General features: G+C 44.3%; 2 protein-coding genes across 7 annotated transcripts in view; one reads left to right on the top strand and one right to left on the bottom strand.

Moving 5' to 3' along the window:
- LOC144093766 (roundabout homolog 2-like) overlaps nt 1-3,651 on the top strand; it is a 201,359-nt gene extending 197,708 nt beyond the window's left edge. For 2 of the 6 annotated variants that reach the window (XM_077627463.1, XM_077627468.1), the window contains 2 exons: nt 1,417-1,606; nt 2,791-3,650. In XM_077627463.1, coding sequence (XP_077483589.1) covers nt 1,417-1,606; nt 2,791-2,818 — 218 coding nt within the window. In that variant the 3' untranslated portion in view covers nt 2,819-3,650. Of the gene's footprint in view, nt 1-1,416; nt 1,607-2,790 lie in introns of all 6 variants that reach the window. The other 4 variants (XM_077627464.1, XM_077627466.1, XM_077627467.1 and 1 more) reach the window with 3 other exon arrangements.
- Nucleotides 3,652-3,930: 279 nt separating this feature from the next.
- The window catches only part of LOC144093762 (uncharacterized), a 62,048-nt gene continuing 49,770 nt past the window's right edge, over nt 3,931-16,208 (bottom strand). The window contains exons 22-26 of the mRNA XM_077627458.1: nt 15,557-15,850; nt 12,976-13,248; nt 11,829-12,008; nt 11,411-11,706; nt 3,931-8,251 (exon numbers count right to left, since the gene is read on the bottom strand). Of these exons, the coding sequence (XP_077483584.1) occupies nt 8,107-8,251; nt 11,411-11,706; nt 11,829-12,008; nt 12,976-13,248; nt 15,557-15,850 (1,188 nt within the window). The 3' untranslated portion in view covers nt 3,931-8,106. The remainder of the gene's footprint in view (nt 8,252-11,410; nt 11,707-11,828; nt 12,009-12,975; nt 13,249-15,556; nt 15,851-16,208) is intronic.

Genomic DNA, 16,208 nt, shown 5'->3' with positions numbered 1-16,208 from the left:
CATCTGTTCTGCATGAGGCTATGTGAAAGCCTTGAATGTCACATAGTCTTTGTATAAAAGAGCACTGGTTATAATCGGACTTGACTCTAGGTAAAACATCTTGAAATAGTCACAATTTGTGTAGCTGAAAAGCTGTGCATGCTTGTGGATGATGGGGAGGCAAGCAAGATTTTGGACTTCCACATGAAACGTGCAGAGGCTAGATAATATTTTGCTAGACACACATTTATTATCATCAGTTTCTCAGGAACCACTGTGCATTTTGATATACAGAGTGCAATCTAGATAGAGACAGGCAATAAGGAATTAGGCTGCATACACAAGGTGCATTCCATGTAGATAGCAAACCAGGTAGATTAAGACATGGAAGAAGGAGCTAAACTGGCTAGGCAAAGGGTTTCCCAACTGGTCAGTTCTGCATCTTGATACCGACGCATTAGTCACATACTGTGCATGCCATACCAACTGTCACTGTTTTGTAGCGAAAGCTACACTATAGTCGGACACAACTTAACTCTGCAGTGAAGCTCCGCCCACATTAGGGGCCACCACAACGAATTCCTCCACGACAAAAAAGTAGTCTGTTGTTAAACAAGAAGTGAATCACAAGAAAAAAAAAATAAGCTCTAAAATTTTTATAAATGGCTCGTTTAATAAAGTCAAACATTAAACGTTGATTTCGTTTTCTGTTGTGATTGGCTAGCGGAGTAATACAAGACGCTGCGGACCAACCGTAGCCCAGTGTTAAACAACTGCTGTTTCTTTAAGTTGTATCCTACTAAAGGCTTGTCAGTGGCGCATTTTGGGTAAGAGTCGCTAGTCACTACTGTGCATGCGCAGCAACCATGGCAACTAGTTGCATAGAGCCACAGGTGTTCCGGCGCCGCCATCCTCTGCCAGCTAGTGATGTAATCTGCTTCCTTGTCGCATGTTACAGCTGTGCTGCGCAGTGGAGCACAGTGCACTCGCTAGCGGGAACGCCATGGGAGAAGAAGCGGCCGCTTAGTGTAACAAGCTAAATGTAGCTTTCGCTACGCATATCCAGGCTTAATCGAGTTGAGCCGCCATCATTTTCTTCCCACAAATTTTTTTCAATATGCAAACATGTGCATACATGTACACGTGTCTACATGCGTTTGCACCAAACACCTTAATATTTCCTGCATTTAGCCAGTTCATTCATTAGTGCTTGTTCGTGGGAGATGTACCCTGAATGTCAAACTGATAATCACCAAATGCAAATGATAGCTCTTTATACTCATTTACAAAGTCTATTTATTTCTTACCTCTAGCTATTTTTGGAACAGAAGTGGGAATAACTGGCAAGAATAGTGGCAGTATTAATTATCATAACACTGCCATAATTACGGAGACATGCGCACACTAGCACTCAGTGTGCAACCCATTCCCTTACAGGGGCACCATACAAGCCACCCAGCTTCCCGATTTACCATGACCCTCCCAGCTTGGTGGCTCCCCCAAGCAGAGGAGGAAATCACTGGAGGGTGGCTGGTCGGGAAGATGAAATAAATCACCATACAAACAGCATGCCATTAGGCTTCTGCGACAAGGAAAAGCCCAGTGGTGGATTCAGGCATGACTTGAGGTGGGTACACAAGGTCATCCTTCTTTTCTACCGTAGCAATGGCAACAGGACATGCTTTTTCACATAACAAAACTGCCGCTGCCTATTGCGTATGAAACCAAACACATGGCTTGATATCTCATCAAGTGTAGAAACATGACCAAAGCTTTGAATGGGGCTAGCTGGTATCGCATAATTAATCGAAGCTGCACCTAAATGATACAGGGAACAAAGATGATGATGATGCATTTCTTATGGCACAAGGGCATCTGTGGCCAGAGAGCGCCATGGCACAAGGCATCTTCTACTCAGGGTGGGGTCAAAGACCCATTTCCCCAAGCATTTCCGCCTAGAGAAACCAAGCACCAGACCAGAAGAAAGCTTGCACCCATTACATCACCGGTGGGTACCTGGCGGCACTGGGGATTGAGCCCCGCACCTCCCGGATACGAGGCGGATGCTCAGGCCACTAGGCTGCTGCTGCGGTCTCTACAGGGAACAAACGCTTCTCTATCCCGGTGCTTGTGCTTGACTGTCTGCGTTAAAAAGCAGTTTTTAAAAAGCATGCTTGCACCTGTATATGGCCTCAGCACTGAATGAAAAAACAGAACCTAAGAGGACCATTTGGGAAACAAAATTGGGACATTGCAAAAATGCCGTGTCTAAAAGATGAGGTATCAGTGTTCACCTACCCTGAATAAAAGTGAGAGGAATGAAAAATTGCAAATTGTGGGGTGGCACATAGGCTATGAAGGATGTCACAGTGGAGGGCTCCGGATCAGTTTTGACCACCTGGGGTTCTTTAATGTGTGCTGACATTGCATAGCACATGGGGCGCTTTTTTGCGTCTCGCCTTCATCGAAACGTAGTCACCATGGCCAGAATTGAGCTAGGGTTTTTTAGTTCAATAACTAAGTGGCCTAACCACTAAGCCAACATGGCGGGTATAAAATGATTCACAAGTGAGAGTAAAATTAAATAAATATAAACAAGTGCTGAAGACAACACACACATGAATGATGTTGGCTATAAGGCAATAAAGGGCATGAGGCACACTTTGTGATACGAAGACTTGTCCTGCCCATAAAAGCAAGGCACCAGCCTTTGGAACAAGTAGACCTGCCAAGATAAGCTGGAACTGTCATTTTTGTGAGGTAAATTTGAGCCAATTTTATATTAAGGCTGTCATACTTTGTTTATTCCAGTGGACACTTGTACCATGGGTCAACATGAAGAGATTGTCCTTTTTTCGACATGAGAAATCTCTCCCCTATGCCCTTAAAGCTGAAAATGTGGCCCTGCATCAGAATCACTGAGCAAGATCCTGCCACGCACGGATGCAAAGACAAAAAAAAAAAGACATGACAGGGGAAAGAACTCCTGCGTCACCTTTGATGCGACTTGCAACCAAGTTCCTCCTTCCGTTGCTGCAAGATGCACATCATTTCACGTGACAAGTCCACCAAAGTATGCAAGAGGATGTGGTGGTGTGTGCCAAATATGAAAATGCCATGCAATAATTACAAAATTAAGGATGTTGTCTCATGCGGAGACACAGTCCGGTGTGTGTTCACAAGATGTGCGAGTGTGCATGTGTGCGTGTGTGTGCGTAGGCTAAGTGTAAAAAAAATATATGCGCGTTTCTGTGTAGATGTGCACGCGTGGCCGCGAGCGCAGCTCCTTCTTTTGTATATGTTGAAATTTGGCTTGCACAGCAGTGGACATTGTTAGCGCCTGGCTCAGCCCAACACTTGGCTGCCATCTCCCAGCATATCACTGGACTGAGCTGTGTGCATTTTGTGATGGTTGAGACAGTGCTGTGGGATGCCGCTCCTGCGCACCGCAGTTTTTGCCGATGTCTTTAGTGGTCGTCGGTCTGTGTATAGGCAACAGCATGTTTTCAAGTGGGCACTGTGCTGCTCTGGCGTTTTTTAATTTATTGTTGAAGATTTTACTTAAAGCGATGTCTGTAGGAGCAAAAGAAAAAAAAAAGTGCATGTACAAAGCGAGAGAAAAAGAAAGTCACCAGAAATAAAAGTCACTATTGTCTATCCTCAGAAAATTCAAACGAAAGTGTGTCTTCATTTCTTTTTTTTTTGCAAGAAAAAATACTTTAAATATTCACCTTCCCACATTAAGAATACCAACCAGACTTTTCATTATTCTCTGGGTTGAAGAAATAAATGGTAGCTGTACCACAGTCCAACCTATCCCACCCCTCGATGACACCGCACTCCACCCTATTGCACTTCACTCTGCTCCACTCTATCCTACTGCACTCTGAAAAGTCCTGCACTCAGCTATCACTCTAAAATATTGCGACTAGATGACATCAGAAATTAGAGTTCAGTTCAGTAAATGTTTATTACGTTAAAAATGATGCAATATCATTCAACAAGAAAGATTCAACAACACAGACAATCATGACCATCCACCTTTTTACATACTGTCCTCAGTACAGGAAGGAATACGTACACCAGAAGAAGAAACCCCATACAAAACCGGATAGTAAGCAACATATGCGTCAACAACAGTGCCACGCCACTTTCACAATATATATTACAAAAAGACTGGCCGCTGAGGTAATGAAATATTGCCGTCTCTGAATTCACAAAACAAAGTGAAAGCCTCACTGAAAAAAAGAAAAAAAAACGCACAAGTGGATAACTTCCACTGCAGAATGGCAGTAGATATGGTAGGAAAATATTTTCTAATTTCACACTAGGTACTGCATCAGACATGGGACTATACTTTACAATAAGTTGCACCAGATTTTTTTTGAAAAGGAAAATGCTCTGAGCCAGATTTGCCTTTCTAATTAAGCTTATAGGGGCCTTTACTATGAGTACAGGATATGTTGGCTAACTTCATGATGCTTGGCAGTGTGTAACTGACAGCAGTGCCATGTTAGAGAACTGTCATTTTCATTCACTAAAAAATATAAACAGCTAAAGAAATGGCTCAAACAGGATGCCACCTGTGAAAAGATGATTGGTTGATTGACTGATTGGCAATATGTGCCATACAATGGAATTAAAAGACCATGACTGAATGTTGTGATGTTGCACTGTAAGATGAAGATGAGTGTCATGGCTTGAAAGCCATTTTACTGCTATGCAAAGGTGTTAAATCAAGCTCTAAAATCAATTAATGTGCTTTTGAGTAACAATGAGGTTGAATTAAAAGAAGTTGCTTTCAACAGACTGATCCGTTCAGCACTTTGGCGCACGGCAGCTGTGTTAAAGACGAAGTTATCATGAGCTGATACAAGCCTTGTCATGTACCTGAGGCTTTGCCGTTTTGGGCAGTAACAGCACAAAGTGGTAGTACTGTATAAAATTAATAGGTTCTCCAAAATTGTAATGAGGGAACAAGTAATGTGTAGTAATGCAGTTTTTCCTACAATACCAGTTTACAGCTCGAGAACTGTGGCAGTGGTGTAACACTGCCTTGTCTGTCACGTTTAATGGCTACAGGTAATCACAACACGTTGACAGGATCTTGACGTGCCAAAGCAGCACTGTAAGACTGGCCTTCGGCTCCAGAATCTTCAGAGGCTGGCACTTAATGAAGACGACAATGACAAGTGCTGAACGCTCGGTCCCTCAAGCGTGCTCTGGACTGACCGCTGCCTCTGGTCTGTACCAGGACTATACTGCTGGTTGTTCGCGACGCCATGTTTTGCCAGACGTTCCTTATTACACACTGTTAATTAAGCTGTTAGACAAAGAGTAGAATGGGCAGGAAAAAGAACTAAAAAGAAAATTGCCCGAGCTGTTTGACAGAGGGCTTCCAAGCAAATGTGATTTTGCCCATGCATGAGCACTGCACAATACAGAAAAACGAACTAAATAAGTTTTAATCAGCAAGTCTGCACCAAATTGTAAGAATTTGCATAGGAATATAGATTAAAAGTTGTGCAAAACCCTTGCTCCACAAACGTCCTACCATCTGCACCAAAATGACGAACCTCCCGAATAGAAGTGACACTACCTGCACGGCCTTCAGGTAAGTTTGAATATTCATTGTAGTACAATGCACAAATTAAGCTATCCGGATGATCAAGCAATTTCTTGTAAATTATGATGTGCTAACCTATACATTGCACTTTCTTCTCGGTGGCTCTACTTTCGATAAGCCAGCTATAAAGGCTGGTCTGGCCCAGTACAATTGCCCTTTTCAAATTTGGCACAACCAAAAGAGGAGGAAAAAAAATACACATTTGCAGCACATGTTGCAATTAGTCTGTACCACATTCAGAAACTATAAAATATCACAGTGTTTTTTTTTCACAGGGCTGGCAAGGATGAGAACGAGATGCATGATGAGAAAAAGGACGAGAAAGCAATGATGACGATGCTTGGGCAGAAGTGGAAACTTTGTGTAAGGTGATCTGGCATGAATTATATCACCTATGGGCCGTGGCCCGCATCTGAGAGAATTTACTCGTGCAGTGAGAAGTCTATTATCAGCAGTTTTATTTTTTCTCACTGCATTGGCTAGGAGGAAAGCCATGAAGAAAGAAATGGGAGATTTGTGACCATCTGTGTTCATGTATGTAGTATTTACAGAGTTAGCATTTTGGAAATATGTTTGTTTAAACTACTGCACTATATAGAGCTGCATATGGTTTAGAGCAACCTGAATTTTACTACACTGAAGGCCTGTGGCCATCACTTTTCTTTTAGCTGCTCCTTTGCTCTCAACTTGGGCGAGCATGAGATGCACAGAAAATTGTATAAAATGAAAGGGCAGAATTTCTACTTCTGCCAGCTGTTTGCTTAAATGTTATATACAGTAGCCGACGGGTAATTCGGACTCCAATAATTCTGACTTGTAGGATATTTCGGACTTTAAAGTTCGATTTTTTCGACTAATTTCAGTCACCTACGGGCCAAAATCGGCCATCTCATCGGCTTTTCGCCGGCGCAAAGGGTGCCATCTTGGATTGAGGTAGATTTACTCTGCATTGGATTGGCTTGATATACTTTCGGTACCTCGTTTTTGCCATTAGAGGTCCCTGCGATCTCTGACACTTCGAGGTGGCAGTCTGATCGTCATCGCCGTCAACTTGCTTTTGTCGCTAATGTCGTCGTGGCCAGTTATCGCTTGTCTCATACGTTGAAAATTGGAAAATTGGTTGTTGGGGGAAGGAAATGGCACAGTAACTGTCTCATATCTCAGCTGACACCTGACACCGTGCATTAAGAGAAGGGATATAGGAGGGAGTGAAAGAAGAAAGAAAGAAAGAGTTGTTGTAGTGGAGGCCTCCGGAATAATTTCGACCACCTGGGGATCTTTAATATCCACTGACATTCGCCTCCATTGAAACGCGGCCACCGCCGTCGAGTTTGAACCCAGGTACTCTGGATCCGTAGACGAGCTCCCTAACCACTGAGCCACCGCGACGGGTATCATACGCTCGTCATTCGCCGTTTCGTCACTGATTTCTCTGACCACATCGACCGAGTGGCGCTCTGTCTTTATGAAGTTACATCTGTTCACCATTTTATGATTGCGTCCGGCGGTTCCACTGCATTGAACGAAAAGCGCTACGTCTTTGCGTGTGTTTGACAAGCGGTGTGGTGCACACTCGGGTTGCGAACAACATGGCCCTGCCGGTGCCACCGGGTCCGTCAAAGAAGCATGTAAAGTATTCAACTAAATGCCATGACCTTGCTATCTAGCGTGTACAGTGAAAGCATAACTTTGGCGTAAATACAGGCACATATCGTCACCAGCAAGAGAAATTTGCCGTAAGGTAAAATCAGTGACGTTTGTAAGCCGCTTTCATCTCAATAAAGTGATTTCTTTGCGCTTCACGGATTTTTCAAACTGTTTGATTATTCGGACCATTTTTCGGGTCCCTTCGGGTCCGAAAAATCGGTCGGCGACTGTACAAGCTGACACGCTCACTCTGCTTAAAACATACAAGTAGTGGATCCTGATTAAAAAAAATAAAATCAAGCAATATGAACCCCTGCCAAGAGCATCCAATTACATGCACACATATTACAATCAAGCACAAACGCAAAACCACCTACACACATTCTAGAGGTTGGTTTAGCCCGCTAAATGAAGGCAGTTGTCAACAATGAACACAAAAACTGACACCGCTCAACAAACATAAACATTCGATATCGGTTGCGCATTTTAAGAGGATAGGGCAAAGTGAAAATGCTGAGATAAAGAAGAAAAACGTTACGTTACACCACTGACTAGAATTCCTGCACCGCACCAAAATAGAGCAACACGCATGTTTACATTGCTATAAAGCACAGATATAAAAGAAAGACAATAAAACCGGAGGTTAAAATTAAGCTCACACGTTTAAAAACGACATTTCTTAGCAGTTTTAACAGACTGAGCCCCCCCCCCCCCCCCCCCCCCCCCCCCCCCCCCTCCCCCCCCCTTCCCCCCCTTTATAGGTCTCCCATAGTTCAAAGACAACTTTACGAAAGGAGGCAATTTTGTGAAAACGATGCCAAGCTGCACAATAAAAAGCTACGCATTGATAAATTTCACGTTGAAGCAAGCTCTTGCTCAAAAGTGTCTTCGCCTGGTGCCGAAACTGACACGATTGTCCAGCCGGCTTGAGCATTGGGAGCTACAACCACGTCAGCCACCGAAACCACAGGAACATCATTGTCACCATTGCCAGTTGTGCTGCAAGCAGACGAGAGACAATAGGCCATTGCTGTCAACTCTCCGCAAATGTAACTCTAAAGCGAGAGTAATGCAACAAAACCTTTACAGCAAACTGTTGACAGCATGTTTTCTGGTTTTGTGATGTTGGCATAACACTGCACAATGCTGAGTGGTCAGCATGCAGTGATGTGACTGCAATGTGCTATGGCTGCAGCAAGAAACACCAATCGGTGGAGCCACAGCAAGTTTGCATTTATTTCTTTCTTTTTTTTAATGGAGACTGCAGAGATGTGTAACAATTTTAAACAGTTAATGTGATAAGTTCAGTGGTGGAAACAACATTTGATACTTTGATACGGGTAAATAGCTAGAAAAAAAAAAAAAGAAATGCCAGTTTGGAGCAGCTACATAGTTTTTGGCGGATCCGCTGCAGTATCCCTTGAAAGTAAAACATCATTGAACTGATGAATGCTTGCAATAACTCTTACAGAACACATTGCGATAACTATTAAGAGAACACACTGAATGAGTACATTATGAAGCTATACTTGCAACCAGCATGTGGCACTTGCAGTGTGGAGCAGAAGCAGGTTAATGTCCATAGTAATGTCCTTAGTTAAAAACTTTCCCTGTGTATGAATTTTTGCATTTTTAAAATTTAGAATAGGGAAATATTGTCTGTTAATATCCTTTCACCTGTAGATAAGTGTTGCTGAATGCATATGCTGCCTTTCACCGTGGCCACCGGAAAGGCCACAGGAAGTGTTGCTGAATGCATATGCTGCCTTTCACCGTGGCCACCGGAAAGGCCACAGGGTGAAGCCTGTTACGCTTACACTCAGTAACAATGCAAACAAACACGAGTGCTTTTCAGAAAAGAAGAGAAAGAAATGACCCTAATACATCTATTTAGGCTACCCTTCACACAACTGTCAAGCATAAAAGCAAGCAGAACAAACGTGTCTTTCATAATTACAGGAAAAAATACTACTAAAGTGCCCATTAACCATTTCCTAGCTGCAACAGCAAAAATCAAATTTGATGAAAGGTACAGTAAATAGCATGCACAATTAGTACTTCCATGCAAATAGCCGACGAAGGCGGTTCCTCATCTTTGTGCCTTCTCCCGAAACTGCTGTTCACGACCAGTGAAAACCCTTTGCAATACAGTCGACCCAGGACATATCGAACCTGGATGATTTGAATTATAGGCTATATTTAACACATAAATTTTCCCCTTGATAATCATGAGTATAAGTATAGCAAAGTCGTACAGTATATAAAACTACAATTTCGCTGGTCATTCAATATATCGAACTGCGCACTGCGCCCCTGTCAGTGGCGCTCGTCGTAACGACGTTCTTTCATCACTTTTCACACTACAGGAAGGCTTCAATGCTGACCAATGCTTTCACCATTGTTACGGCAAGTGACACTCATTAACTTTTCTTGTGCTGTTTAAATTGGCTAGGGTGGAACTTTAGGCTAGTTGGTGCAATTTAGCCAGCGGGCACTTTTCGGTTACTATCATTTCAAAATACAGCGGGCTTTTTTTAGGTGTTTATTTCAGAATAGAGTTTTCGTTTTCGTTCGGTGAGCATGATTTTCTGCAGATGAATTATGCAGAAGACATTTTTGCAGAAGACATTTTTTGGTGTTCATTTCAGAATACATGGTTTATGGTTTATAGGGGTTTAACGTCCCAAAGCAACTTAGGCTATGAGAGACGCCGTAGTGAAGGGCTCCGGAAATTTCGACCAACTGGGGTTCCTTAACGTGCACTGACATCACACAGTACACGGGCCTCTAGAATTTCGTCTCCATCGAAATTCGACCGCCGCGACCGGGATCGAACCCGCGTCTTTCGGGCCGGCAGCCGAGCGCCATAACCACTCAGCCACCGCGGCGACTTTTTCAGAATACAGTTTTAATTTTTTTCGCTGAACATCAGGTATTTTCTGCACATGAATTATCATTTTTTTTTTCAGCGATATAATGTGGCATTCCTGTGCGATGAAGAGTTTATCGTGTTACCAGCCCAAGGAGTCGATCTGCCAATAAGTAGTGCCCAAAACTGTCGTACTTAGCTGTGTTGGTTTCGGATGGTTTCGTGTCAGTGCCCTTATACGGATTGGAGAAATCTACGTAACCAAGTAACTGCCCTAAACAGCACATGGAAGTGAACAGACAGTGCTTCGCGAGCAGATGGCGAGGAAATGAAGCCTCCCAGTCTGGAGAGGCATCTAAGGTACAGGAGCAGTGGCTCAAAAATTACAGAGGGCACTGAAGACTACTTACATGCTTTTAAGACGAACGCATTTTTTATTTTTTCCTTCCTATTGGTTACTTGCTCTCCTTTTTTTTTTCTTTGCTGATGGCGTCACAAGGGAACACTTTCCTGGACGCCGACAACGGCATCGAGTATTGTTGCTAATGGGCCATATAAGGCTTTCATCTTAAGATGCACAACTGTGCTATTTAATTCAACGGTAGCACCATCTCACAATTCCCCTAGCTTTATTACTTTAATCTGTTCCTTTGACCGAGTGTAACTCCTGCTCAATAGTCAGCCAGATGTGGCATGTGTGAAGGATATTGACTTTTTTATTAAAACCAAATTTCAAAAATTTAATTCGACAGACTTTTATCATTTTTTTTTTCTGGTTTAAACAGAAAAGTCCAAACCCTTAGACATGGCGAAGAGATTCTATGTCTCTGTGTCCTCGCTCTGCCACACTATATCTCTTCCTTCAAGTGACAAAGAGCTGCAAAGTTTACAGATACTTTAGTAGAGTAATTGCTGGAAATAAAAATACAGCTTCCCATAACGTGTACACCAACAGAGGCATGAGAGGCATACTTGTTGTTATTGTTACACTTTAAAAATATGAATTCATGACAGGAGACTACTCAAATCACAAATAAAGCCCTGCAAGTAGCTCTCTACCACCACTACAAGAAGACTGCATGTGCAGGGGTTAAAAAGTAAAACGTGCATTTCAATATATGTAGATCCTTTGTGATCCTTAATCCTTATAGTCCATGGTTCCACATAAGATGACCAACTGACCAATGACGAACATTTTGCATGGAAATTTTTGAACCCACTTTGCATGCATTCTGCACGAGAAAAAACATTTTGCACACCACACTAAAGAAGATCACGAATGCACATACCCAAGAACAGCCTGCTGCTGGTACTGTGCGAGCAACAAGCTGATCTGCGCTTGATCGAGCGTTGAAGCTGCCACTTCAGTTGTCTCCACTGCTGCCTCAAGTGTTTCAGTCAGGACCTGTTCTTGCTGGGCATCCCCTATGCCCTCCGCCTGGTTCTCAACTTCCTGCAGAGGCCTAGTGGTCAAAAATGTGGTGGAATTTGAGTTCTGCCGGAAGTCTGACAGCCCCTGGGTCAGCTCCGACATGGCACGGGTCAGCAAGTCAGCCTCTCGGCCTCTGCTGCTGCCACTAGCCGCCTGCAAGGATAACAAAGGTCGGTACTGATTCTAATGGCAACAGCCAGCTAAAGACTTCATTTGGAGCAGTGCTATAGGCACAAAGAGCCCCACAGCAACCACTGTGCTCTATCATCACCGACCTGGTTGTTGCCAAACAGGGCCACCATCTCCGTGTGCTTCTTTCGCTGATGCTGGAGTAGCTTGGCCTTGCTGGCATACTGCTTGTGGCAGAGGCAGCAGCTGTGGGGCTGCGTTGTCACGCTGCCCACCATGTGTGAGAAGGTTGGGTTGGGCTCGCCAGGGACGGTCGGCACACCTCCCTGAGCAAAACAGCAAGAGCAGAAGGCATCACCGACCAGGCAGTGGAGAACCAAACCAAGGCAGGCAATTCCATCATGACTAGTACATGCTCAATCCACTGTACAGCAGTACCTCTGTACCTCTGTAAGTGGTAACTTCACAACCCTATAACTTCTATGGTAGACAGGATGGCAGTTTTACCCTAATTGCATACCTTGATGTGAAAAGAAATGAATGGAATGCATTTTAGTGAGTTTCCAGCAGCAAAATTTCTTAGAAGTTCTGAAGAAATAAGGTACATATTACATAAGTATGCAATAACTTGCTTTACATAAAATTAAATATTATATTTGGAATCAGCACACAAAAATACATATATCCCGAAGATTCCATTCATATGAGCTCATAAATAAGACCTTATACCCCCTTAATATATGGTGTCTGCTGCTCATAATCTACTACTGGCAAACCTCTGACACTGCTGTGGCATGAAAGCCATGATGAAATTCTCATGCAGTGCACAAAATGTGCTAGAGCATAACAAGTGTGCCTAACAAGGAAGAAGACAGCATCATATGACCAAACAATCATGCTTCACAGCATACATGCTTGGTGGCCTTTGAACCTAGTTGTAACAAGCAACATGCAAATTACGCATGACTGCACATGCATGCACCTTTGTTGGCACACATTTATAACTATTTTTTTGCCGTTTTGTATGTTTCTGCTAATTCTTGCGAGTCTGACGTCTTTATCGTGAAATGCTTGAGGTAAAACCCATGCTTCACTACACTTACAAATTCATATTGTGATGCGTCTCACCACTGGCTTGTATATTAAATTATTTACACACACCTTACAGGCTGCCAGGAAGGCATTAAGTAAGTGGGATACAGAAACAGAGGGCCACTAGAGGACACAGACGCTTGCTCTGCTATTTTAGTAGCATATTCAAATCAGTCACTGCTGACAAACAGCCGGGATCACCTTGACACGGTTGCTCATGGGCAGGGCAGCCCCCGGGTGGTTCTTGATGATGTGGGCCTTGCGTTTGGAGGAGGAACGGTAGACCTTCTCGCAGTACTGGCAGTAGTAGTCACGGGTGGCCCGCAGAATGGGCAGGTTCAGCTCAGGCACCATTTCCAGCTGCACGTTGGGGTGCCGCTTGGCCATGTGGTTCACTAGCATGCCACGCCGCTTGAAGCCAAGCATGCATGTGTGGCACTTGTAGATGAACCGCTGGTAGTCTGTTGGAGGAACCTGAACAACACACAAAATGACTTCTGGGATGCAGTGAGCTTGGCTTCAGTAAAGAAGCATATTGCTCAGTGAATGCAAAATAAGGCCAAACCCGATTCATCCTTACACTGCGAGGAAGGTTTAAGAAAATATATAAAAATGAAAACTTCTGTGCTCAAGCGCAGTGATGATGGGATGGCCTCCTGCTTTGAAAGTGGGCAGTAGCAAGTGCGTCCAAGCTCATTAGGTGTATGTGATAGCCGCCAGAAAGTCAGCTGTGCCCACATACTTGCTTTCTCTCCTATGGAATTGATTTTTGCAAAAAAAATTTGATTGATGCATTTAAGGAGGTGCTGACCTACTTCACTGTATACTGTGCTTGGTCATCCACTCTACTATTGGCAGCATAACAAAGAGTGATGTGTGACAGGTCCGCATTCCATACCATCAGGTGTGACTCTGCATGTGCCTTTCATTTTTTTATACTATATATGTATAAGCCACTATGTAGTAATGCTCGTGTTCACACAGATATACAGGAGCTTTCTGTCCCTATAGGTTGCAGCTTCACGGCAGAGTATACAGGAAAATAAGGAATAAAAGAGAAGTGCTGAAGAGAAGGGCTGAAATTGCTTGGTACCTACTGAAATAGTTGACGCCAGAGAATGCATCAGCTGCGGCGCAGGGCATACAACATAATGCACAAGCTGCTCACAAATTCCACTGAGCCACCAGATTAAGATGCGATGACATAAAGGCCGAACCATAAGGCAGAGTTTCTTCACTGTCGCATCAGCGTCTCGGCGTCGCCGGAGGTGAAATTTCGGGGCTTGGGGCAAGGCGCCATAGGGAGACAGATATCTGGCGAGGCCAGGTCTCTGCACTGGCGCCGAAAACACCTTGTAGGTGGGGTTTGGTGGCGGCCAATGACTAGCCGTGTACTGGGCACCGTCTTCTGAATTAATCCACACCGCTGCTGTTCCCGTCATAGGCACGGCCCGTTTCTGCAAAGGCAGGACTGCCTCTTTTGTCCCTGCACTATTGTCCCCCTCCCTCAGTAGGTTCCCTTGCCGCTGAATAGGACGATTAGCAACAGAAAGGGGATAATTGAGGAACTTTATCCACGATCGCTCCACACCCCTGTCTGGAGATGCCCGTTCATACGCCCTCATGTGTTTGGTCGCCCTCTCCTCCGAGTGCAGAGCGAAAACGCCAGTAGACAAGACACTGACACGCCACTGAAGAAATGCTGCCTTGTGGTTTAGCCTTAAGCGTTCCTGCATTACGAGCAAAACAAGTTTTTCAGGCCCCTGCATGTGCCTGATAAGCAGCCAACCTTGAAAACACAGTAAGCATCAAATGGCATTGTAATGATAGAAACTCTACTCCACATCTCTCTGAATTGCAGGACTGTCTTGGTAATGTAGGTATTTCACTTGCCGATGCTAAAGTCACCAATGCACAGTAGCCTTAGGGCAAATGCAAGTCAGCTCAGCACCATACATTGTTTACAGCACAAGATGTGCTGCATTTGATGAATTATGTGAGCAGAAATTTGATTTACGTGAATTTCCTCCACCACAGCAAGCTGCAGCACTGTTAAAGAATACTGCTGCAGGTGGGTATTTTAATGCATTAATTGCTTCAGTCAAGCAGAAAGTCAATGCAAGAGCTTCAGAAGAAGTGTGCTAATGACATAAAATGCAACCATTGTCACTGTGCTATAGTACCTGCACCTTGGGCTCCTCACATAGCACTGGGTAGAGCTGAGCTGGCAATTGCCACAAAACATTTCATGCTCACAACTAGTTATAGTGGCCACACAGACCAGCACTTCAGATTTATTTATTTATTGCAGAAAAAGCTGTTAGCTCATGCCACGCATGAGCATTGGCGTAACGCATGTGACCACTTGACCATGGACCAATCACGTGACTCGTACAATGCATCAGGTTAGTGGTATATATATATGCACAGTGATGCATGCATAACATATGGTCATTCGCATGGCGCATGGTCACGTGCGACACACATAACCTACACCCCTACCCAGTGTTACTAAACACTCTGACCAGCATCGGTACTTCACACCACCCTAGTACAACCCTAGCTGTCACTAAGAATCGCAATACCACAATGGCAAACGACCAGAGAAATGTTTTTATTTACCTGACCGGAAATGAGGTTGGTGGTGTGCGGCTAAGGAGCTGTAAAGTCTCACAAGAACTCACACAGGTTTGTGCCATAAATCCATGTAAGCATGCACCTTTTTCAACATTTTGCATTTTGCAAAGGGGGACATTTGGGAGAGGAGGAAACACCCTGTCACCTTTGGCACAAATCGCTTGGCAGACAGTGGGCGTGCTGGCTTTGTGCGGGCCTGCTCGCGGGCTTCCCGGTCTGGCCCATGCAGACGGCGCATGTGCTCCTTGAGCTTATCCTTGCGCTTGAATTGCCGGCCACACAAGGCACACAAGAACTCCCGATGCTCTGAGTGGCATAGCATGTGTAGCTTCAGCTTGTCCTGCCGGGGAAACACCTTGGGGCACTGCTGGCACAGGAACCACTGGTTTGTGTGGAAGGCGCGGATGTGCTTGCGCACTTGGTTGTACTCAGCAAATTTCTGAAAGGGTGGCGGGGGAAGGAGATAAGAAGCAAGCACATCTTGTCACCGGGCTGATCAAGTTTTGTTGGTTTACTGGCACTGCACTTGTACCCTTCCACTATGCTATTCACTAACTGTTTTAGCTTTGCAATCTAGTCCTTTCGTGTTTCCATGAGGCCTGAGCATTGTGTCCTTCTTCCACCTTATTTGTGTGCTCTCTGCGTTGTCTCTATAGCAAATAGAAGCATAATGATAATCTAAACCCATCGCTCAAGCAGTAGCACACTATCCACCAACTTTAGTGGTGACCACAGTCAGGTGGTTGGTCAGGTGAAGGTGCACACCTGGCAAAGAGTATCCAGAGACTATGATGCAG

The sequence above is a fragment of the Amblyomma americanum genome, chromosome 6, assembly GCF_052857255.1.
Source record: "Amblyomma americanum isolate KBUSLIRL-KWMA chromosome 6, ASM5285725v1, whole genome shotgun sequence".
In the NCBI taxonomy this organism is placed as follows: Eukaryota; Metazoa; Arthropoda; class Arachnida; order Ixodida; family Ixodidae; genus Amblyomma; species Amblyomma americanum.
This window is presented reverse-complemented; position numbering and strand designations above follow the sequence as displayed.